Source organism: Chinchilla lanigera, unplaced genomic scaffold (genome assembly GCF_000276665.1).
Source record: "Chinchilla lanigera isolate Chin_1 unplaced genomic scaffold, ChiLan1.0 scaffold00114, whole genome shotgun sequence".
In the NCBI taxonomy this organism is placed as follows: Eukaryota; Metazoa; Chordata; class Mammalia; order Rodentia; family Chinchillidae; genus Chinchilla; species Chinchilla lanigera.
Genome location: NW_004955515.1, coordinates 1,526,333 through 1,552,357, shown reverse-complemented (window position 1 = coordinate 1,552,357; position 26,025 = coordinate 1,526,333). Strand labels below are relative to the sequence as shown.

The 26,025-nt window shown below is 43.5% G+C and overlaps 1 protein-coding gene across 1 annotated transcript; it reads right to left on the bottom strand.

Moving 5' to 3' along the window:
* Nucleotides 1–546: 546 nt before the first annotated feature.
* On the bottom strand, nt 547–25,922 carry Diras2 (DIRAS family, GTP-binding RAS-like 2; the record flags this gene model as incomplete). Its single annotated transcript, XM_005408872.2, is given in 2 exon segments — nt 547–4,476; nt 25,910–25,922. A coding segment is annotated over 1 exon segment (600 nt). The 3' UTR covers nt 547–3,845.
* Nucleotides 25,923–26,025: the final 103 nt, after the last annotated feature.

The window sequence follows — 26,025 nt, the reverse complement described above, 5'->3', positions numbered from 1 at the left end:
AAGTGCAGCCACTCCCTACTAAGCTCCTTAGTTCTGAGGAACTTAAAATGCACGCTAACCAGATCCCCGCCCCTGCAAAATACGTTTCCTTTAAACTCTACATGTGAGAACTGGGTTGAAGAGCCTGAGTTTGGATCGCAGTTTTGTCTGGGGAGACCCCATGATAGGTGACCACTAAAACAATGGAGCAATTCCCGTGCTCTGCCTATCTCTGAGTCTAGAGCAACAGGCCACAAGGCCGCCCACTTGGAAATGATGGAGGAGAGAATTCTTATTATTTCCAGTAACACTCACCTAACCTCTGCTATTGGTTTGTGATTTCATCCCTGGACATGTGAGGAACCAGGAGCTCGGTACACACGGTGATAACAGGGCCCAGTGAGGGAGATGTCACAGGATACCACGAGGCAAGCTGCTGCTTCCCACCCAAGATGGGCACAGACCCGGAGTTCCTCAGGTCACCAATCAGCATGGATCAAGCACTGGCTGTGAAAAGGGCAAAGCCATGGAGACCAGTACACCCTTGGGAAACATCACCACCTTGCAGCCAGGGCGTCATAACTGAGCTTTATTGTAACATGTTCCATCATTTCCAGAACATCACTGCAACTAGAAACTCATATGCAAGGGTGAGTTTTGTAACTGGAGAGTAAATAAAATATAATAGAGAATGGAATTGTAACAGTAGATACACCTTAAATATATACATGTTGATATCTCACACGTACAAAAGTCACGCTCTGCAAATACTGTCTACATACAGGCTTGTGGACTGCTGAACTCCAGAATGTGTCTTCAAGGATTTCCATGTGGCCCATGAGTTACAGGGTTTCCAGAGAGTTTGTGTAGGAGTAACACACTACAAATCTGGGAGGAAGAAGTATTACAGAGCAGTTTTTAAAAATATTTAATACATTTTTTGTTCTACAAAGAATGAACATTTCGTAAATATTACAAACAGTGAAACAAATACACTAGCTTACAGATATGTACAATTTACTACTTTATACTTCAAAAATGCAGGAAGATAAATTATATAATATATATAATTTTAGATATAATGAACAATTCAGTATTGCTCTGTGTTGGTCTTGCTGCACTGTATGCAGGCCCATGGCTTGTTGCTGGGTGGAGAGGGGGCAACGGGGACGCAGGGCAACTTACGGAGCTCCACGCTTAATCCCACCATGCCATCTTCAAAGCAATATTTTGAGTTTTTAACTTACTGGGGCTGGATCAGAAACTTCTGTGCCTGCGTACAATGTAGGATGTGTCTTCAAGAACAAAAATTCCGTATTTGGGGTGGAACCAAACAAATGCTGAAAGTCATCTGACCCAGCACTACATAATAACTCCTCAAGCCCTGAGTCAGTTGGGGAGCCCTAAAAGATGATGTTGAAAGAACCACTGGTATCCTCCATCCAGTTCATAGGAAATGATCTCAGAGTGAAGACCCAGAGTGGAGGTCCTCCTGGCTTTCCTTTCCTCTAAACTCATGTATGAAACATGAAGGAACAAACTTCATCTTGAATGAGATCTGATTCTCAGTCATTATCAGCTTCTCGTATTGATAAAGCCCTAAACAGTTACAACAAATGTGGAAACTGCCTTCACAGGACTGAAGGAAATCTTGGCTCCTGATCAGTAGGAGTGTGATGTTCGGCAGGAAGCACTCACAATACAAGTCTCACCAACCTGACAGATGGAGGTGAGGATCAGATTTTGCTTTTAGCAGAGAACATACCCAAATCTCTGCCCTCTGTGTTGGCCGCAAGATTCTGTGGCCACTTCCACTTTGCTCACACCCAAATGGCAAACTGATCATCTCTAAGAATAGAAGTGGAAACAAGACAGCAACAAACAGGAAGAGATGCTGCAGAAAAGCCGGCTGCTAGATCTCACTGGAAATGGGAGCCCCCAGGAGGGATTTCAAGAGTGTGGAACTAGCCACAGGCTGAGCTCCCGACGGCTCCACGCCCAGCCCTTCTTTTCTCACTGTGAATGTCCCTTTCCTGCACAGCTGTCCCTTTCCAGTGCAGTCAGAGAGAGGCTGTCCTAGAGGGCTGAGATGGGAAGAACACGGAGCCAAGAGATGCTCCAAGGTCACCCACACACTGCACATCACCAGAGCGAGCAAGGTGGTGCTGAGAGGAGACCCAGCAAGGGAGCAGGGCTAGAGAGGGCTGGAGGGAACCAGAATCTGCTGAGAGCACAGTGTGCTGGGGAGGACCGAGGTGATCATGTGGCTGCTGTAGGAAGCCCTGTGCAGAAGGGGCAGTCAACACAGCAGGCACAGAAGATGGTACACACAACTACCCCAGCTTGGGAGCACTGCCCAGCGTGGGCACTTCTGCTCAAGAGACAAAAGGCTCTGTCTGCAGACTCATGTAGGACTACAGCTTTCTCTGCCTGGTGGGTGGGCAACAGGAAAGATGGCCAAGAGGATGGTCCAGTAGGACAGCAGGCTAAGCTCTGCCAATTGAACCAAAAGCCTCTGCTGAGGACACTTTCAAGAAACAGAGCTCAAGTAGACTCCATGAGCTGCAGCGGAGCATTGGGCTGAGTGGACTCCACCTAGGACAGAGCACCAGGCCTTCTGCAGCTGCCACCTTCGCCACACCATGCATGGAAGCCAGCAGGGGCATAATTTAATCTGAAGAATTAAGCATGTACACACAATCATTAGAAGACAGCTGTTTTCTTGGGCAAACACTGCATTGAACAGCTCTTAGAGGACAAGTAGAGTGGAATGTGCAAGAGAACTAATAATTCAATGCATTTTCAGGAGTGTATTCCAAGATAGGTGGATCATCAAAAACACAGTGAACACGTTATATTTCAAAGTATTTCCTTGAGGTGCAAAATGTGGCACGTACATGTTTGTGTCATTTAGAAAAATGGATGTGCTTCTGGTTGTTGGCGGGCCTTTGTTGGCTGCTACCCAGCTGGGTACTGACCAAGTTATTTAAAAGAAGAAACCTGTCTGAGAAGGGGAAAAAAGTTTAAAAATAGCTACTTTATTTGCTTTTATTTAAAAATATGAGGGCTGGAAGAAGATATAGCCCTCCCAGACCAAAGGAAAGAAACTTCACATTTCTAAAACCCTCAAAGTGTAACACACAAGAACATTATTGCGATGTTTTAAGAATGTCACAATACCTTTACTCAAAAACTGAACAACAACTTCTGACACAAGAGCACACCATAAGTGAACTCATCGCTGCATGTGAAAATAAGTGCTCTACTCAGCTAAGATGCGTGGTAACTAGATCTACAGAAGGTGAATCATCCCCTCAGGGAAAGGAAGGGGGGATGGATGGGGCACGCATATCCTTTGGGGGTCCACTTAAAAACCTGTGAAAGGGAACTGTTGTGTCCACTTGGGACCAGCTGGTCTTCTCACTACCCCACCCCCGCAAGATGGTACTGGCTTCTGAGTAGGGAGAGATGCCTGGTGTGGGGTTGGTACCTGTAACTCAGGGCTAACATGTTTCAACACACATGTAGATGACATGTATCCCCTCCGCTTATTCTTCTTCCCTGGGGTCCAGTCCTCCTACCTCCTAATGGCCAAAGATGCCCACAAGTGCAGTGGCTAGCACCTCTCCCAGCTGGCCTGAACTGTTGCATTTCCTTTTAGCCAGGAGGCAGGTCTGTGGCTCCAGAGAAGGGTGGCCGATGGTAGAGTGGTGTGGACCACCCTGGTAGGGACATGAGGCCGCGCTCGGGCAGATGCAATGTGTCACATGTGGGCCTCAGACATGCTGCCCAGACGAGGAGGGTATACTGGGGAGGGGCGCCACCAGGCGCAGCTGCCCCTCTGTGGCACGGGGGAGCCGGGGCCTTCACATGACCACGCACTTGCCCTTCAGCTTCTCTTTCCTTTTCTGCTGCTTGCTCTTCTTACCGTCGATCTGGAGGCTCACGGTCCTGCGCTTCTCCAGGTTGAGCAGCTCCTGGAACAGCTCCTTCACATTGTGGTTGAGCTTGGCCGAGGTCTCCATGAAGGCACACTTCCACGTGCGCGCCAGCGCCTCAGCCTCGCTGCTCTGCACCTCGCGGCTGGGGCTCTCGTCGCACTTGTTACCCACCAGCATTATGGGGATGCTGTCCACATCCCCTTTGATCTCACAGATCTGCTCATAGATGGGCTTGAGCTCCTCCAGCGACTGCCGGCTGGTGATGGAGTAGACGAGGATGAAGGCGTGGCCCTTGGAGATGGACAGCCGCTGCATGGCCGGGAACTGGTGGCTGCCTGTGGTGTCGGTGATCTGCAGTGTGCAGATGCTCTTGTCACAGCTGATCACCTGCCGGTAGGTATCCTCCACTGTGGGGATGTAGCTCTCCCGGAACGTGCCCTTCACAAACCTCAGGACCAGGGAGCTCTTGCCCACTCCCCCTGCCCCGAACACGGCCACCCTGTAGTCGTTGCTCTGCTCAGGCATGTTGAGGGCTCCAGGTATCCAGAGGAGTTGCCTAGCAAACGAAGCAGATGTTGAGAGAATTAATAATAATTTTTTTAAAACTTCAAAAACATTGCTTAGCCTTCCTTTGATAGTTCTTTTCAAACATGAGGTGATGAAGTTTGATTTCATTTTTCTGGCATAAGAGCAACTCAGATTTCAATTACAAATTTCTGTAATTCTAAAGCAAACAGTTTGGTCAATCCTTAGTTTCCCACAGAGCAGCAACATACCCAGTGGCTAAGTAGAGCCAATCTGCTGTCCTTATTGACCTTGACCCTAAGCATGCTGGCTCGTACAGACCCTATGCCGAGGGAAGGATGCAGAGTCCGACCAAGACAGAATCCAGGACAGGAAATCACCACACCCATCAGGCAACCTTTTCTCTCTGTCTCTGTCTCTGTCTCTCCCTTCCTCCCTCCCTCTCTCTTTCTCTCTCATACACGCAATCATAGAATAGCTTCACTGCTTTACCAGAAATACTGCATATGTTAGTCAAAAGCACGTATGACTTTTTCCTTCTCAAACCTTGGGGCTGGAGTGGGGGGCACAGGGGACAGGAGCTCTTCATATTGAATGTTTATATTAACAAATGAAATCCTCACCCCTGTATAAGCAGTTGGTATCATTATCTCTATTGTACAGTGCTGAACCTGAAACAGAAGGGATAGGGACTATAATATCCTGGTGTCACAGAGCCAGTAAGGGACAAGGCTAGGACACAAATCACACATACCGTGGACACCATGGGCATCCTTCAGGTCACCTGCAGAAAGGACTGGTCAGTGCCACACACATTACTCAAGCCAGAGTACAGATGGACATGGATAGCTGTTTTATACGTCATGATTAAATGACTGTGCTTTACTTTCAAGAATTATAAGGACCTGGGTAATACCAGTATAACTCTATAAACTAACTACTATTAAAAATGAATAGAATGGGGTTTGTTTTATCACAAACATCATTTTTCATCTAAGAGATTTGTAAATGTGCTTTACTCATTTCCAAACTATCAAATATCTTTCATTCTCCCCAGTTTTTGGGAAGAACATATTATTCAAAAGCAGAGAGTTATGCAACATTCACCTTCTGTAACTAGACAAGTAATATGTTAAGGTGAAATGTGGAATCTATTCTTTTCTGCAGGCAAACACATGCCCTAACTTTTCATTGTCCTATTCTTAAAAGAAGCTGTGCTTTGATAATAAGCACTGCTGAGCAAAATCATTTTCAGAGTCCAGTAAAATTATTAAACATAATTAACACTGGGAAGAAGTGGGTTTGTACACTCAATGTACCTCCCGGCAGAGGGAACATCAGCTTAAAGACCCGGGCTGCAATCACCATCTGTCCATCTTCTGATTTTGTTATGCACATACTCCTACCTATCAGCTCAAGTGAACATTCAGTTGTTCTCATGTATACTTTGGAATCCTAACCGAAGAGGCATGAATGCTAAGAGAGAAGATAAATAGATGTCAGGAAGATTGCAGGAGAGCCTGTTTAGGAGTTTGATTAAGTCTATTAAATGCTCTAAAGATCAATCCAGGAATGCAACATTGTGACAAACTGCCCCACAATTTAGATTTTTTTTTTAAACCACAGGCAAATAGAATCTCATCTGACGTTTCTCTCTGTATCAAGCTCCCTTTTTGCTTGGAACGCAGTTTCCTCAATCAGTCTCACCTTTTATTATGACTCTTCAGCTCCAGACTTGAGTATAAATATCTAGCTGGATGAGAACATGTCTTAAGGAGCTCTGCATGCTACTGCCAAAAGAGCTTTTGGTCCATAGCATACGTTCTTTATGAGTTTGTTAAATACATGGTCATGTGTTGCAATGCCTCCATAATTAAGCTGGCAACCAAAACATAGAAAGCAAATACCAAACAACAACAGAAAATATCTGTGGCTGCTGTTACTCATTTGTCCAAAGACGTAAGTATCTACTGAATTCTGGCTAAAGGCCAGGCTGTGGGCAAGGGGCCAGGAAACCACTGTGCAGAGATAGAAAACCATCCTCTTGTGGAACCTGGACTCAAGCAGAACAGACAGAAATAAAAAAGATAATTTCACAAATATTTAATAAATTATATCACAGCACATTCTGAAAGACAGAGGTCTGAAATGAACCCAGTCTAGCCTGATTGGTCAGGAAGGATTTCCCTAGGGAGCAGGGAACAGAAAGAGGCACAGGGTGGGGCTGAGTGAGATGTGAGGTTCAACGTACATCTGTCAGTGAGGGACGGGGAAGTGACTCCACGCCAGGCCTCGGTTCTCTAATAGTTCTTACCCAACTGTAGAAGATATTCTTCTACCTGAGAAGCATTCATTTATTTTACCAGCAATTATAACATACCTTCTGGATACCATACAAGCCAGTGCTTATCCAGTAAGAGATCCCAGAAGTAGATTGCAGCAAAGGGCAGGATGCTATATTACATCCCGCACGGCAGATGCCATGATAATGCTATAAGCAAAGGCAGGACGAGAACCTAATGAGCATCCCATTCTGCCTAAAGCCAGGCACGCACCTCACTTGGGGCTGGGATCTGCTGCAGGGGAGAGGCAAAAGGCCCATCAGCCAGAAGAAATACCTGGCAGAAAGGAAGACAGAAAGGAAGGCAGAAAGCACAGCTGATATTTCTGGCACAGCAGGAAGCTGGTGTAACCAGTCTCTGCAGTCAGTCTAAGGGAGCAGGTACATAGCGGTACCATCAAGATAAAAGGTTGACGGGGCGGGCCTTTGTGACAGTGAATGTTCCAAACAATGGGAACATCCTAAATATCCACAATGGGAATGATAAATGAGCTCCAAAATTATAATTATAATGTCATTTATTTAAAAAGACTAAAGTTCTCAAATTAATAACCTAATCTTCACCCTAAAATAATGAGGAGAAAAGAGCAAACTAAATCCAACAAAAATCCAGGAAAATTTAGAGTACAGCAGAAATTAATAAAAAGTAGAGAAATAAGAGAGAAAATCAATAAAACTAAAAGTTGTTTCCTTGAAAATGTAAATAAAAGTGTTAAATTTTAGCTAGATTGATTTTTAAAAGTGAGAAGACTCAAATTTGCAAAAGCAGGAATGAAATGAGAGACATTACTACTGACCTTACAGAAATGAAAATATTAAAAAGGATGTAAGGGACTCTTAATACCTATGCCAAATGATAACACTTCAGATAACTGAGATGAAACAGACACAAATTACCAAAGCTGACACAAGGAGAAATAAAAATATAAATAGAACTATAACAGGTACATAGTTTAAATTGAAAATCAAGAAAAAAACTAGTCACAAAGAAAATGCCATGTCTAGATGGTTTCACTGATGAATTACAGCCAATCTTAAAGAAAAAAGATACAGTTATTCATAAACTTTGACAAAAAAAAAAAAACTGAAGAAGAAAGAACATTTATCATTGTATAGATCTGGCTTTATTCTGATACTAAAGCCAAGCAAAGATAACACAAGAAAATTATAGACCAATGTCTCTTAGGAATATAGATACAAAAATCCTCAACAAAATATTAAAAAAAAAAAAAACAATCTATGTGTATTGGTTGATACATTGTGTTAATTTGAGAAGTCTACAAGTTTAATTAAGTGACTTAGCAGGGTGCCAGGGTCCTCACTTTGTAAACATCCTGAGCCTGTGCAGGATGAGGGCACAGATATCATGTGGGTATAGTGGACCCCAGGGTGGGTAGCCTGCTTACAATATAAGGGAGGAAAAGAGGCTTGCTCTTCCCCTCTTTTGCTCTTGCTGCTTCTGCTGTCTCCTGCCACCTTGAAGTGTTGCCCCTGTGCCCTGCCACCCTGCCTTGGGGCCAGCTGATTGCAGACTGAAACCTCCACAATCTATAAACTAAATAAACCTTTCCTTCCTTAATTTTGGATGTCGGGTATTTTGTCTCAGGAATGAGAGAAAAGTAACTAAGACACTATGAATATATAAAAAAGATTACACAATATAACAATGTGAGAGTTATACCAGGAATGCAAAGCTGCTTTCACATTTACAAATTAAATAATGTGATATACCATATCAATAAAATAAAAACAAACAAGACAATCTCTGTATTTCCAAAAAAATGAGAAAGTTACAAAAATTCAGTGTCCATCTGTGATGCACACACACCCAGGGATAAAAGAGAACTTCTTCAGTATCTTAGTCACTTTTTCACCACTGGGACAATATACCTGATACCACATAACATACAGGAAGAGAAGTCAGTTTGCTCACAGCTTCTATGGGTTCAGTCCATCATTGGCTGGCTCCAAGGCAGAAATGGTATGGCAGAGGCATGTCAGAGAAAGGCTGACCGTAGCAGTCAAGAAACAGACAGACCAGGGAAGAGCCAAAGCAAGAGCACACCCCCATGGGACCATCACAGAGGGAGCCCATGGGCCATGGGCCACCACAAGTGCATTGCCATGGGCGTTTGCCATGGTAACAGAAAGCACTTGTGGGGCTGCACAGGAACGAGGGAGGTGGGCCCTGGAGGGGAATAGGCAATAACTGACAGTGGGGATGAGATTCCTTTGTGACAATGAAATATGTTCCAAACAATGGGAACATCCTAAATATCCACAATGGGAAAGATAAACGAGCTCTATGGTATTCATGTCACAAGAAACAATGCACAGAGTGAATATATTCATATAAGGAGCAAAAGGACTACAAGGACCAGGCCACAGTGACCTGACTGAAAGTGACAGCTGCCGCTGGGTAGAGAAATGCTGAGCAACTTGGCATGAGCTACGCACATGCTCACAGATGTTGACGCTCTGATGTTAGATAGGATGATTATCTGCATTATTCCTTTAAAATTATCATAGAATGTAACCCCGAAGTTTAAAAAAATCACTTAAACACAAGGACATGTACAAAAAAAAGAGTGACCAAGAGACTGGTAGAGGGGAAAAGAGGGAAGGGAAATGGAATGAAAAAAAGAAATTAAGATGTGCTACATACCCGCACCAACTATACAACTCCACACATGCAAATGTAAACTTCATCTACCACAAATATGTACTAATAGACTAAAATAAAATTTTTTAAAAACTGGGAAATCCAATAGGGTCTGTCCTCAGACTACCCCAGTAAGAAGAGTAGTAATGTTGGGAAATTAATTATGAAAGAAATGAAACACAAGGTTTTGATGTGAAATGCAGGAGTTAGATAAAACTTGGCAAAGTTTTAATTAAGTCACATACTGGGGGATGTGTGGGAAGAAAAAAATATGTTCAAAGGGGTTGAGGGTAATGGAAATTGAAGAGATGCTGACAAACTAGGAAAGGTTCATAACTGTATCTTTAAAGTGATTTAGAGATTGAGGAGGGGGAACAGACAATTGTGCAAGGTCATGTAGAGATGGGGTGGGTGGGAAAGGCTCCATGCAAAGATTACCATGGAGCATCCAGAAGGATGTGGAGTCATGGGGATGCAGCTTGTGCACGGCAGGTCTTTCTTCAGAGAGGAAAAGAGAGGAGGAGAAGGAGAAAGAAAAGGGTGAGGGGAGGGAGGGGGGAAGGAGTGGGAGGGAAGGGGAAGGAAAAGGGGAGGAGGAGGGACAGAGGAGGGGAGGAAGGAGAGGGGAAAACTCAGCAGCTCAAAATGACCAGCTTCAAACTGGTGAGTCCCAAAAAAACCATGGAAAGCCTTAACTGAATAATTTAAATAAGGATTTATAAAAGTGAATTTGAATAAGCATTTATAAAATTAAACTTTAGAGCAAATACAAAATGACATAATGCATGCACTTGGTTTAGAAAAGTACAAGCAGAATATAGAGTGCTCTTTTGTCTTTAGTCAGGTCCTTTCCTTCAGCTGCCCTAGTCTCTCTTCCCAGAAATAACTACTGTGAAAAAGAGTCAAAAGTGTTATCATTTTCTGCTATTCACCCTTATAAATCTGAATCATGCACTCACGACTTGAGTAATAGATCTTAATGTTCTGACTTGGCGGTTTGGGGCCATATCTAGTCACAGCATTAACACAACTGCACTCCTTCACATCTTCCTCTGTTTTCCGTGGCTACCATGAAATTTCCCAGACTGGGAAATGGATGAAGGGTACATTTTCCTCGGCTCAGGCTCCAGAGGCCCAAGGCTGAGGGCCATGCTGAGTCAGGCTTCATGCTGGCGAGGACCACAGACTCCTGAGGTCACCAGGGCTCCCGCAGCAGGGCAGGGGGTGCCCACTCAGTTCCCTTCCTCTTCTTAGAAAGGGCTCCGCTCACCCTAGATAACTCCACTGCCATTAACACACCATCATGGCGCATTCCCCACAATGGATACTGGGGACACGCTCATACAGTAACAGCCCACTGCTGGCTTTTGTCAGTTACACTATTTTTTTTTTCTTTGTCTTTTTGAGACAGGATCTCACAAGCTGTCCTTGAGCTCACTTTGCAGCCCAGGCTGGCCTCGAATTCACAACAATCCTCCTGCTTCAGCCTCCCGAGTGCTGGGATTACAGGTGTATGCCACTATGTCTGGCACTATATTTTAAAATATATACCAAATTTGTGCTTTCTAGATATAACATTTACAATTTCTTCTAAAGCTTAATATCAATATTCTGCTGGGTGTGGTGGCACACGCCTGTAATCCCAGCACTTAGGAGGCTGAGGCTGGAAGATTTCCTTGAGTTGAAGGCCAGTCTAAAGTACTTAGTAAGACACTGCCTCAAAAAAAAAAAAAAAAATCAATATTCTGTGCTTTTTCTGCTGGCTGTCTGGAAAGCCCACCAATAAACAGCAGGCATTTGACTTTGAAATATTTTTCACTACAAAAATGGGTGGTATCTTGGACCCCAGAGAGGCAAAGGTCATTTTCTTTGATTATACTTTACTAGCTAAAGAATTATTTTCTGTTAACAATATTTGGGTTGTATTTTCCATTCAGGAATTTTTTTCCCTAAAGAACTCTTAATTATCAATTTTTAAAAGCTCAATTTGTCCACATCCTTGAACCTTCTATGTGTTTTTATATAAACATACTGACAACGTATTTTAGATGGTGCTGTGGCTTGGATGTGATTTCAGTGTCCCAACACCTTCTTGGTTGATAGAATCTGGAATGAAGTCAAACAAAGTGTTTCTCCAGATTTTAACAATTATTTTTAATCCTAATATCCAAGGCTGTTAATATGAAATCCAAAGCCAATAGGATTCTTTATAGAAAATCGGTGTTTTATTTTCTTTAGCTTTGATAGGGTCAGTGTTTTCTAACCTTGGAGCAACGATATTTAACCAGGATATATATAAAAAACTGCTTTTTAATTTTTTAAAATTTTATCTTGAGGTGAAGAAAAATGATAAAATCCCGATTCTTTCTGCAGCTTGGGGAAATTTTTTTTGATTTTTTTTTTTATAAACTACAACATCCCAACCCCTGTTTATTTCTCCCTTTCTAGGTCTCTATTAGATGATGACTGATTATACCTATACTCACGCCTCTAGGATCTTCTCCCTGATATTTTTACTAACCTTCCTGGTGCTCTGCTTTCTTTATTTTCACAGAAGCACTTCCTTATCTCAGGAGCAGTGGTGACATGCTGAATGTCAATGACAGCAGTCACTGAAATCTGCTGCTGCTCTTCCAGATCTGCGATCTCTCTGGTTCAGTTCACTTTGGTTGTTCTCTGTCCTGTCCTTGGGTTCCCCAAAATGGATTCTCCAAAATGGCTTCCAGTCTCTGGTTTTCCATCTGATTTACAAAAGCACTGCAACACTGGCCGGAGAGGAGACTGTAGTAGACTCTTCTGAGGATACCCGGGTCTGCTCATCCTGTGCAGGGAGGTGGTTCAGGTGACCTTAGACAAGCCCCTTCCCTTTCCTCCTCTTGAACTTAATTGGACTAACTGTCCCTGCCAGCTCCCACATTTCTGGAAACCACCTGTGAAGGGCCGGCAAAGGGAAAGGCTAGGAAAGGGAATACATTACCCACCTCGAAGTGGCACATGATACAAGAATGTGTCTATGTGTCCATGAAGAACTCAAAGTCAAATCTTTTCAATACTGAAAATCAAGTAAAGGCCTGGATTCTGGGGAAAATGAATTTGATTTCCAAGGTCACGTAAGGTTCCCATTCGGTTCCCATTCAAGAAAAAATGGAAGAAATTTAGGTCCATGTGAATGAAAAAGAAAGAACATCGCAGATAAAACAAACTCATAGTCTTTATCTGTATTATACCTAGAAATAATGCTTTTAAAAAAAGAGTTGCCTTCTGTATACATAGATTCCACAACCACAGCGTCAACCAATCATGGGTTAAAAATATGAGGGAAAAATGTGTGTTAATTCCGCACATGTACAACTTTTCATTATTCCCTAAACCAGTGATGGGGAACCTTTTAGAGCTTTCAACGATCCAAACTGCCTGCTGCGGCATGCTTGCCACAGGTTCGCCACCACTGCCCTAAACAATAAGCATAACAATTATTCACACAGCACTTACCCTGCCTCAGATATTATTAGTCTAATGATGCCTTGAAATAAACATGTACAAATTCCCCCGATTAATGTAATCAGTGTGTACTGCAAAACATGTACTAATAAAAATAATGTACACATGAGGATGTGTGTAGGTTCCACACAAACAGAACACCATTGCATACAAGGGACTTGGTGCCCTAGCTGTTGGTTTCCTGAAACCCGCAGACAATGAGGTGTGACTGGCTGAAGCTAGTGAAACACTAAAGAACGGAAGACTTCAGCTCTTTAGAGTGAACACTGAAATGGCTAGTAATGTGGCACCCTGACCGCCAGAACCACCCCACTTGCACTGTGAGCTCAATGGGACAAGCGTGTCCTCAGGTTGGACACTGGCCACCTCATTTCCCACAGTGCCTTCTCCTCATGATAACACTGAACCATTATTCACAGTAAACAAATTCCATATTAAAAGTTCATGCTTGATGGCCCACTTAAATATATGAATGAGTTAAGTAAAAATAGGGACTATTTCTGATATTACAACATGACTATGTATATCTTAAAAAGAAATTAATAAACAGCTTTCAACTATGCATAAATTCTCCGGAAAGATTTACTTGTCTAGGTAAGGTATATATTTTTATATATTTTCAGAGTCTTGTTTTAAATAAAGGTTTCTTATAGTAGCTTTTTATTGGAATCAAAAATATGAAAGATTTATTTAATAATGGGAAATGCTTGTTTGGTTACAAAAGAGACATCCATGGCTTGTCTTGCTCCTTAAACACAAACCCCTCTTTCAGGAACTTTGTTTCATAGTGTCATGGGGTCACCCCCCCCTGCAGAGTCAGGGCAGGTGCAGAAGTGGCAGGCACAGCCAGGAAGGTCTCAGGTGCTGGGGACAAGATGCATAATACCTGCTACAGTGAAATAAGCAGCATGGGATGAGAATCTTCTCAGAATGGAAAGAATACAATCAATTATTTTTAGGAGTTTCATCTCCTAAATAAGTCCATAGCTTGAGGTTTGCTGAATTTTGTCTGAAACAATTTCATTTGGGAAAAATAAGAAGGCCAAGGATCAAAGAAAATGCTGTTAGTGACACTTTTAAAACTGCCAAGATCTTGACTTTATTTTAGTCACTTTCTGCTTTATTCCTTTTCTTTCCATGTGAGTAAAGGAAATAAAAAGAAAAATGATGTTGACAATAAACAACTCAGTTACCCTGGTCAATACCCAGTGCAGTGTGCTAACCCCTGCAGGGAAAATAAAGACAAGCAGAGGACAAGGCTTTTCACACATGGAAGAAGTGTTCAGGCTGGTTATGATGGCTCACTTGACCTACTGTGTGCAGCTGACTGGAACACAGGGTTTCATACATGCATTTCAGTAGGCCAGTTTCTAGTGTTACCCAGGTAAAACTTTGGCAAGGGACTCAAAAAATTTTTAAAAATATCATGAATTATCTTATTGCTTTGGATATCATATCTAAAAATCCATTACCAAATCCAAGGTCATGAAGGTTTACCCTACATCTGTTCTAAGAGTGTTACAATTTTACTTCTTACATTTAGGTCATGAATCCATGTGGAGTTGGCTCTTGTATACAGTGTGAGGTAAGGGTCCAGCTGCATTCTTTCACATGTGAATATCCAGTGGTCCCATCGCATCTGTTCGCTAGGAAGACAAGCCTTTCCCAACTGTAGGAAGCAAGACTTTTGCTAAAAACCAATCAACTATAAACACAAGGATATATTTCTGTATTCTCAGCTTTATTCCACTGAACTACCTGTCTGTGCACATGCCAGTACCACGTGGTTTTATAGTAGGCTTTGAAATTAGGAAGTATGAGTTCTCCAAATTTGTTCTTTTTTTCTTAGAGATTATTTTCGCTATTCAATACTTATTATACTTTTATATGAATAGATAAATTAGACCATCAAAATTAAATATCCATTTGTACAAAAAGGGATACTATTTTTTTTTAAAAGTATCTAGTATCCAAAACATAAAGAGAACTCTTGCAACTGAACAACAAAGGAACAAACAAACCAGCTAAAACATGGACAACGAACTTAGACATTTCTCTAAAGAAGATATATAAACGGCCTAGATGCATATGAGAAAATGTTCAACATCATTACTCATTAGGCAAATTCAAATCAAAAGTGCAGTAAAGAGCCACTTCATACCCACTTAGAATAAGTACTTAAAAATGAATGCTGGCAAAGATATAGAGAAACTGAAACCATTTTGCATTATGGTAGGACTCAAAAGTGGTGTAGCCTCTGTGGAATAAGTTAAAAACAGAATTATTGTATGATTGAGCAATTCCACTTCTGGGTATATACCCCAAAGAACAGAAGGCAGGGACTATAACAGATCATCCATACACCAATGTCCCAGCTGCACTGTACCCAAAAGCAAAGAGGCAGAAGAAACCCACATGTCCACTGAAAGATAGATTAATAAAATGCCATATAGATAGATAGATAGATTATAGATATAGATATAGATATAAAGAAATATTACTCAGCCTTAAAAGGGAACATGCTACCACTCAGCTGAACCTTGAGAACATTATGCTAAGGGACATAAGTTAGTGATAAAAAGATAAATACTGTCCCGTTCTACCTTCCTGAGGTAACTAGCATGGTGACTGAGTCCACAGACACACAAGATGGAGTGGCGTGGCCAGGACTGGGCTGAGGGTGCTGGGAGTGGTTGTGGGAGGGATGTGGAGTTTCAGTTCTTCAGATGAGTTGTGGAGAGGCCTGGTGGTGTCTGTTGCACTTCTGAGTGTGCTTATTGCCATTGAACTCTACATTTGAAAATGGTAACTTGAGTGTTATGCACATTTTATCATAACAAAAGCATATGTGACTACACTGTAAACGCTCTTAGCAATAACAGCAAAGCTATGCAGGAAAGCTAAAACTCACAGTGTACACTTGGTCTGCAGTACTGGCCCAGTGGATGTTCCTTTTTCACCAGCCACATTACAGAATAAACAGAGTAAAGATCTACTCTGATCTCTGCGGCCCTCAAAACCTAAAACAGAATTATTTCTGTTTTAAAGAATTTTTCAAAGAAGATCAAGTAAAATGCACACCTCCACCCTGGCCCTAACTACACTTTGTCCTGTTGATCGTGTGAAACCATTGCTGTTGATTTGACTTACTGAAAATGCTTAGAATCCTTTTTTGAGGATTTTTATTAATAGAGAAAAGGCTACAAACCATTGAAAAAACATTTATTTTTCTGTTGTAATAAAATATAATAAATAATATACTAGGATGTATAGAGTCAAACTCAAATACATTCCTTCCTTAAAATCCTACAGGAAGATTTATAGGAAAAGAACTACACTAAAGGGGTAAAGAAACTAGTATCAGAAGTCACACAGCAGGGTGATTTGGGTAAACAGAGAAGAACTTTAAATACTCCTCAGCCCATCTGGTAGTTGCTAGAATGACTCTCTTAATGAGAAAATATTTTAGAACACATAAAGTACTTCTCTGTGTATCTGATTCCATCATCTCACTCTCTGTCTTACTCAGGCATCAGTGCTGGGAAGCAGGGACAACCAGGTGGTTCATCAGCACATACATCTCCACCTCCCACCCAAGGTGGAATGCAAGGGCCCCTCAGCACACACGGGTTATGTACTGCAGAAATACATTATTTTGTGTCAGCCAACAAAAGAAAGTTATACTGGGGAAAAGAAGTGAATTCTTTAAAGAAGCTATTTGAAGGGGGTTGGGGGATATAGCTCAGTGGTATAAGTGCCTGCCTGGCAAGCACAAGGTCCTGGGTTCGATTCCCAGTATCAAAAAAAAAAAAAAAGCTATTTGAAAACAGTTATTTAAAAAAAAACAAACCATGTAAGAGGAACCTTACCATGGGATGGCAATGTCAACTGACACAAAAAATTTCACAGACAAACAAATGCAAGAGAAATGAACCGAAGTTCACTTATCAATACAGTTTTGCAGCCACAAAGCTAAAGCCAGAAGCAGGCAGGAACCACTGGATATTACACATTCAGATATTTCGCTTTTAACATATAGCAGGGAGAACTTTAAAATACAGTACAATGTTTCTAATGCTTTATACAGAGATGGGGACAACCATGAGAATAACTGCTACCATAGGATGGTTTACCAGTTGTCCTGCAGCGAAGAAATGAGTTGAAGAACTAAATCAAATTGTGTACTTTTCCCTTATACCAAAGAGTGACTGCTGTACACTCGGTAGCATTTTCCATTTGACAAGAGGTTTACTATAGCATGCCAAATAGTACATTATTTTTCAAAGTTGAATACAGTTCCTCCATCGCTGTAACCTAAAGGTGACATTTTAAGTATGACAGACACAGTACCTACTTTGGAAAACCAATCAACCTAGAAAGAGCATTTTGTGAAGAGATGTAAAACGGATTATGTCATTACAGTTGGCCCTACATATCAGTGGCCCTACAAATCATAGTCCATGGATTCAGCCAATCTTGGATTAAAATTCTTTGGGAAAAACTGTTTATTTTGAACACATGGAGATTATCATTTTCATGTCATTATCCCATAAACAACTATTCCCATCGCATTTGCACTGTATTAGGTATTATAGATAATACAGAGGTTATTTAAAGTATAGGAGTGATGTGCATAGTTTACAGACAAATACAGTTCTCTATTTTATATAAAGGATTTGGGAATCTGGAGATTTGGGTATCCTCAGGAATCCTGGAGCCAATGCCCCTCAGACACCAAGGGACAGCAGTGCCTGACTTTCCCCCCAACAATATATATCTACCCAAGACAAAGAACGAAACACCTTCTCCCATCTGTATAATTGAAAGTCATTTTTAAATCATTATCAATATTTTTAAATCACTATCAACATTTTATAATCATTATCAATATTTTCCAAATGCAAGATTTCCATGGAAACAGATCCATTTGATTAAGACACATGAATGCAGTATCTTTCAACTCAAGAATATGTCAAGGCATACGAGGTGAGGACAGGCCAGGGCAGGACTCCAGGAGAGGTAGAGCTTTCAGCCAAGGTCTAAGAAAGGTGCTGGTATGAGACCTGTGGCAATCTGATAAGGGAGCTCCTGGCCAGAGGGAACCACAATGTGAACACAGACACCTGTCTGCCACTCAGGGGACTGGATGGGGAGGTGCTCTCCAAAGAACAGGGCAGGGCTGGGCAGGGCTAGCACTGCTGAGCAGGGGCAGGCAGCTCCCAGAGAGCCCTGTAAGCACCAACAAAACTTCAGCTTTAACTCCGAGAAGGATGGGAAGCCACCACACGGTCCTAGAGCAGAATGGGGACAGGATGGGCCCTTCACTGTAAAAGGACCACTGGCAACAGCAGGGCAGGAGCTCGGGCTCATGCAGAGAACAGTGTGCCCTGTGCTGGTGGGGGTGCAGCACTATCTTTCCTTCGGGCATGAGCTCCAGTCTCCGTCCTGTCTTCTCACCTCTCCACACCATGCACTCGGCCAGGGTGACATCTGCCGTCTCCACCGTAAACGTCACTCACAGCCCACAGCTCCAGCCACACCTGTGGCAGCACCTCGCCCTACCTGCAGCCGAGCACAACCTCTTCCCACTCCACACCTGAGTGCTGTGGTGACATCCCCCACACTCCTCCTCCACAGCTTCTTCCCATGCAGCCCATAGCACTCCCTGCTCCCCAGGCGGACAGCCCTGGAGTTCTCCTAGGTCCCTTGCTCGCCCACCTCACATCTACTCTGTGGCAATGTGTTTGTTCATTTGCTGGTTTTTTTCCGGTACCTGGAATCGATCTCACGACCTTGCACTTGCCAGGCAGGCGCTGTGCCGCTGAACTAAATCCCCAGCCCCCTCTGTGGCAATGTGTATCACAGACAGTCTCAGAGTGCCGCCCTCCTCACCTGTGCTCCTGCAGCAGCACCAGTGGCTGTCTGCATCCTGCTGAACCATTCCAGGCCCTTGGTACCCTGGGCTGCAGTACTGCACCTGTGTGTCCAGCCTAGCATCAGCTGCTCCTGCCATATGGGAGCAAGCACTAAAATAAAGGCCCTGCACCCTATACCACTTCCTGCCATTCCTGCCCTTGGTCACTTCACTCCAGCCACAATCAGCTCCTCAACATGTCCACCATGCCTGTGCTTCAGGACCTTTGCACCAGCTGCTCCTCTGCCTGGATCACACACACATCCACAGGGTTCAGCCCAGCCTCTCACCAGTCCAGCTCAAACCCTTCCTGAAGGACCACATCCTTAGCTACCTTATCTCAAGTTACAATCTGAACCTCAAGCCCAGTGGTGTGCAGCCTTCCTGGTTGTTTTCTGCAGCACGCCATCCCTTTGTAACATACTATATAACTTACTTTTTAAAATTTTGTATTTCCTTCTACTATATAAAATCTCCAGATGGGCTTTTTACCCATTCCACGCACTGCTGTCTTTCCAAGGCTTAAATACTGCTTGCCCACTGGAAGCATGCAAAAAAGAATTTGTTCAATGCAGGAGAAAATCCAAAGTTTGCTCCTATTGAACAGACAGGAAAGGGGAGGCTAAGGAACCTGCCTGGAGCAAGGCACTGCAGGCAGAGATGTCCAGCTTAACCTCTCCGGTGCAGATGGTACTTAAGACCTGCAGCAGCTCAGATGCCATACAGGGCTGAGGAGTCGAAGGCGTGGTTTCTACCTCTACAGCAGGAGGATGCTGCTGTCCCTGCCTCTGGCCTGGGTGGGGACTCCAGCCCCAAATAATTCCCCTGTGCCTGAGGCCACACAATTGAAGCAGAACCCAAAGAAAGGACTGAAGTACCCTGGATGGCACCTGAGTGGGAGGCCTGCATCCTTGACGAGCCACAGAAAACCCCTGGAAGTCAGAGGTCAAGGGAGTGACAGGAGGCAGCCATGTACCAGTGAGTATTCGTGTGTGCCTGCCCTGTGGTTTTTAGGAAGTTTGGGCATATGTGCTATAAGAGTGGACAGCTGCCAATACATGTAGAATCTGCTGATGATAACATCACACAGTGCTTGGTACCTGGGTAGCTCTCAGCAGCCTTCCAGTTGAGGCACATTTTTCTTAAATTCATAATGGAAACTTACTCAGCATGATTACCGTCTCCATTGCCATAAAGAATTCCTTGCCAAGAACAAAAATCACATGGAAAAAGACAAGCTGGTAATGAATCAGCAAGGCTGTGAGTGAAGAGATGAACGGACACAGGGAATGACCAACATGGTGATCCAGCGCTAACAAAATGGTAGGTAGTCACAATGAGATGTCAATGGATAGCCACCCAGTCAGAGAGACGACTAATAGGAACACAATATTACTTCATGTATGTTTGTCTACATTAGGGTATTGAGAACCATATTCCATTTTTATCAGGTGCCTGTGACTCTGAGAAGGGACACCTTGCTCCGTCTACAGTCTTATATATAAATATGTCATCATATTTTTAAACCTTTGTGTAGAAAAAACTATAACTGGAACTGCTGGGTCAAAGGGCATATGCATCTTCAATTCTGTATGGATTGCCCATTGATTTCCAAAATCACCAAGTTCTCCACCACCTACTCTTATGGTATGAGTGTTATTTCCTCATACTTTGCCTAATGCAGGGTATAATTAAACTCTTTGATCCTTTCCAGTGTAGCCTCTATTTCTCATTACTGATTTAACTACATTTACCTAATTTGGGTGACACTGAGCATATTTCCCTGTGTTAAAAGTAGTATGTGTTTCTTTGAAACCTGTGTGTTCCCATCTCTGTTCAGTTGTCCACTGGCTTGTAAGGATGGCATTTATCTTATACTGCATTAAGGTAGTGGTTCTCAAACTATTCAACAGCAACCATTAAGACCTGCTGGTGGGTGTGATGGCACAGACCTGTACCTGCAGCACTCAGGAGACTGAGGCAGGAGGACTCCCAGGAGTTTAAGGCCAGCCTGAAGTTGAAGGCCAGCCTGAGCAATACAGCAAGAATCTGACTCAAAATACATACACACACACACACACACACACACACACACACACATCTGCTGAATCAGAGTCTCAGAGTTTTGTTTTCTGTGTTTCTGGGAATCACATCTGGGGCCTCACACGTACCAGGCAGATGCTCTGTCACTGAGCCATTCCCAGCCCCAAGACTGAAGGGTTTGAATCCAGCAAGCCCATCACAGCATTCCAATGACTACAGAATTTAGAAAGGACATCGGACCTCATCTAAAATATGTTGTAGGTATCTGTCCTTTGATGTTGGTTGTTTTCCTCACAAAATTTAAAATCTCTTTGTCACCAAGTAAACAAAATGGCCCTTGTTCCTATCCCAGTTTAGGATCATCCTTCAAAAATCCCTCTCTTGAGATCATTAAAAATTCTCCTGAATTTTATATTTTCATTCTTTATGTTTCAGTTTTTTTCCAACAACCTAATTTATTTCCACATCTTGAACTTGTTTTAAGTATATGAAAAAAAATTTAACGAACATTTAAAGGAATAAAAGAACCAGGAGCAGGTTCAGAGTTATCTGTAAGTGTCATCTGTAAAACTTATCTGGGAAATTTTTTAAAAAACACTTGATTACCATAATATTCTGTGCAATTTGAGTTCTTTCAAAATCTAGGTCACTCAGCCATTTCTATCACTCAGGAGTTCCACACTTCTCTTGCAAACATTTACAAAGACCTTATTCTATGGTAATGTTAGTTTTGTATTTTGTCTTCTCCCATTAATTCTCTAACTTTCAGTTAAATTTACTTTAACTGATGCTTTAATAAAACACAAAACCTGTGCACATTAACGGGATAATGTGATATCTGATACATGGGCACACTGTCTGATGTTTAAGTCAAATTAAACACATCTTCCTCAATCCATCATGTTTAAGAAGAAACTTTCCAAGTAATTTCCTTAAGATTTTTGAAGTCTGCAGTTCATTGCTGTTATCTACAGCCACCCTTCTGTACAACAACATACCAGAACCCAGGGTATCTTGATGCTGTCTAACTGTAGCTTAGGACCCACTGCTCAACTCTGTGGCACACCCCCCAGCCTCTGGTAACCATTAGTCATAAAGGAGAACACCATGAAGTCACTAAAAGGCTACAAAGGAGCACAAAGGTAAACAGAAGGAAGCAGATGCTTGGCCAAGCCTTTAAATCACGTATTTTTCCAAAGAACTCTCCTTCAAACCTCACGGGACTATTGCTGAGGTTGGGGAGATAAACCCAAGTTTATTCAAAACAGCAAAACATCATTGATGGGATTTTTAATAAGGGTGGGTTTTTATGTCATAGACAGCTGAGTAAATTCTGCCTGGGTTGGCTTTGGGTGCAGAGATCTGGACTCTAATGCTTTTTTTTTTTTTTTTTTTTTTTGCTTAGTGTCATCTGCAGATAAATCCCTAAACTCAAAAGCCACAATGATGCTCCAATTCAACAAAAAAAAAGAATCTAAGGATTAAAAAGAAAGAAAAACCTCCTTTCCTCTACCTCCAAGGACTCCTTTGAGCCCTAATAAGCACCTGGACCCTTCTGGAGAAGTTGAAGAAGGACATGTGTGGTAGCCGTGAGGTGTGCATGTGGTGTGTCATGTATTTGTGTGAGGGGTATGTGTGTGTGTGTTTATTGTGGAAAGCCCTCAGGGAAAGTTCCTGCATTAAAAAAATATTGCCTGAAATTTCTTCAGCCACAACACTGTTCTCTTTTACTCTCCCACTGCATGTTCAGGGCAGCTCGATGGAAATGGTGCCCTCTGCCCCGCACGCCTTCCCACCCAGTCTGGGTGAAGCACCTGACATCTTTTCATTAAACCCATTCAAAACCGGGCATGGTAGTGCACATCTGTAATCCCAGCACTCGGGAGGCTGAGGCAGGAAGATCCTTGTAAATTGGAGACCAGCCTGGGCACAAAGTGAGCTACAGGCCAGCCTGAACTATATAGGGAGACCCTGTCTCAAAAAAGACCAAAAAAAATCCTAAATAAACTTATTTATGTCTGGGTTTCAACAATGTAGTATTTATGGGTCTATGATAAAGCATTACATCTCACAAAACTTTTATATAGTAGTGTCACAAAAAATAGAGCCTGAAAAGACTTGTATCGGTAATGGATATTATTAAAGATCTGTGGACCACATCCAACCACATGGTAAATCACGACCCGCTAGCTGCTTATTGGTTTTACAGTACGCTTGCTGCTACCCCCCTGGTAAAACGTTCTGATGGAGCAGGGCTCTGCTGCTGATCTCAGTCTCCAAGTACTGGGGTGGAGATAATAAGGGGCAGGATACAGCGCTCCAATCTGCAAGCAAATTGGATCCACCAGTTTACTCTTCACAGAGCAACGGGAATATTTGGTTCTGTCCTTTGTCTGGCTGATAAAAAGGTAAATAACAAGTTCAAGTTTACACAACTAGTTAATGGCAAAGAAGGGAAGGACACATGCCTCATATCAACTTGACACTTATTTGTGTATTCATTTTGGGGAATATTTAGTTGGCAGTGGCTCCTAACATTTTAGTATTTATTTATTTATTTGTACCAGGAGTTGAACTCACGACCTGCGCCAGCCTGAACTACATATCAAAACCTTGTCTTAAAAAGACAAAAAAAAAAAAAAAAGGAAGAAAGAAAATATATTCTTAAAATTAATCTCACCTGTTCCTTTTATTTTTCTTGTGTGACTCACAGGACATTTTAAAGTATGCATGTGGCTCACACATATTCCTTCCACTGGACAGTACTGCTCTATAACAATACTTTGCTGCGTTAAAGACAGAGCCACAGGGACTCTCTTTTTAGAATTTACAGTGGTGACAGCAAAGTGAGTATTTATTCCAAGCACTTTAAAAGACTTCTTACCTGGTCAGTAAGAAGAGACTGGAGTGTCACACGACTGAAACAAAAACACTGCTTGAAAGCAATTAAAAAATTTAATCTCATGCTTAAAATGCATGCGTCAGTAAATTTAACTTCCAAAAGAACATCAGCAATTTAACAACACAAAACCATCATCTTCTCTTTTGATTAAGGACAGCTGTTTTCCTGGAGAAATTATAGTCAAAACCAATTAATATCACAGAAATCAGTTCAACCCTGAAAGAGACATCTGTCCACAGCCAATACTGCGACCAGAGAGATAGATGGATGATCTGTGGGCAGAGCCAGTCCCCTCCTGCGTGACAACAGGAAGGAGACACAGGCACAGCTAAAACTTACAGGCCCGCACTTTTTCTCTCAAAATCACCAGGCAATCCCTCCCCTGAGGCAATCAACTGCTCTTCTTTGCCACAAAGAAATTCTTAGGTACAGAAATGCATGGCATTCATTTGGGGGAAATGATGGTTTTGCCTCAAAATCAGTAGGTTAATTTTCAGTATCTCCACCATGGCACCAAAATAAGAAGAACGAATAATATATTTCTATCATCACGGTACAATTTCTTTCTGATAAAAGAACCCCCGTTATTTTTCAAACATTTTAACTGTTTAGTAAGATGTGCGTCGTGCACCGCTGAAGTAATCCGTTTCTAGTGAAGCGAGGCTTCAGAGCGGCGCGCAGAGAACGATCGGATCCACAGGGAGGGTGGAGAGCCGCCCTTGCCTTCTTCTGCTGAAACGCTCTGCCGCAGCCTCTGAGAAGTACCTGTGTGTTTTCGGAGCCTCTTTTTAGGAACAACTCTATTAAAGCAGTAATAACAGATTCTGGAGGCTTTGGCATTAACCCTCCACACGTAATTCCTGTGTGCAGGCACAAGCGGGCAGCGTTCTGCTCCTCGGGAGAGACAGCAATCGCCCCTTTCTTCCCAGCCCTTCCCTGCGTCCACGGGGATGTGGCCCCAGACCGGATAAATGCCATCCACCACAACATGCCAAGGTCCCCTTGCTATCCCGTCTCCCACTTCCCTAAGATGAACTGGGGTCTTCCTGCGCCCTGCTCAAAGCACCTTGCACATCCAGGAATGGGACGGTTAGAATTTGCAATTTCAAACAAATAACAACAAAAAATAGTATGATTTCCTTATAAGTCTGTTAAATTGGTCTAATTTTGTCCTCCTCTTGTCTCTCCCTCCCACTCCACCTCTTCAGATCCAAACCCTACTGGAAAAGAAGCTCATTTGGACTGATTCGGATGTAAAATGCCCTGGCCTTTTTATTGTTACCTAGAAAATACTCTAAAAAATAATGTTTTCAAAGTTATTTTTAAAGCCAACCCAGGAAAGTTCCGATGTGCTAGGCTAGATCCTCACAGCAGGGCGAGTCCGCTGGAGGCAGCCAGGGCCGCGGCGTGAAATTCCTCCGGAGCCGCAGGCTGTGTCACCGCGCGAGGACCGAATTCCGCCGCGGTGCGCCACACTGCGCCTCTCCACTCGGGATGGGCACACGATCCCCAGCTTCTGGCTTAAAAGTCACTCCAGCCCCCAGAGAAAGCGAATCGGAGCTTTAAGGGGAAGGAGTACCTGGGGAGCACACGAGGCGCGGAGACTGGGAGCGGCAGCCGCGGCCCCAGACCCAGACCCAGACCCAGACCCAGTCGCAGACCCTGACCCAGACCCTGTCGCAGACCCTGACCCAGACCCTGACCCAGACCCGTCCCCGGGAGGGCGGAGGCTCCGGGAGCTCCCAGCCGGGAGAAGCCGGGCTGGAGAAGCCGGGGGCGCAGAGCCGACAGCAAGCAGCCGCGGCACGCTCGCATCGGGCTCACGTCGGACCACCTCTCTCCAAGGCTCTTTGTAATCCAGCAAGCCCACTCCCACGTCCACGGAACTATCCGCATCAGAGCCCTGCCACGCGGCCACTCCTGCTCGGGAAGGCATGTCTAGCAACGAGTAGGACACCGAGGGTTTTCTTTTTCGAGCACGCTCTGCGCGAAGCCAGCCCGCGCCCACCCGTGAAGACGAGGACGCCGCACAGTCCCAGCCGGCCGACCGGCCACGCCAGACTCGCGCCGAGCCGCTGCCCCCCACGCAGGAAGCCATTACCTGGGAGACCGCACGGCTCGCTCGGCTCGCTCGGCTCGCTCGGCTCAGCTCGCGCAGGACCGCGGCTGCCGTGGGACGCGGCTCCCAACCTGGGGCGCGCTCCTCCCGCCGGCGTG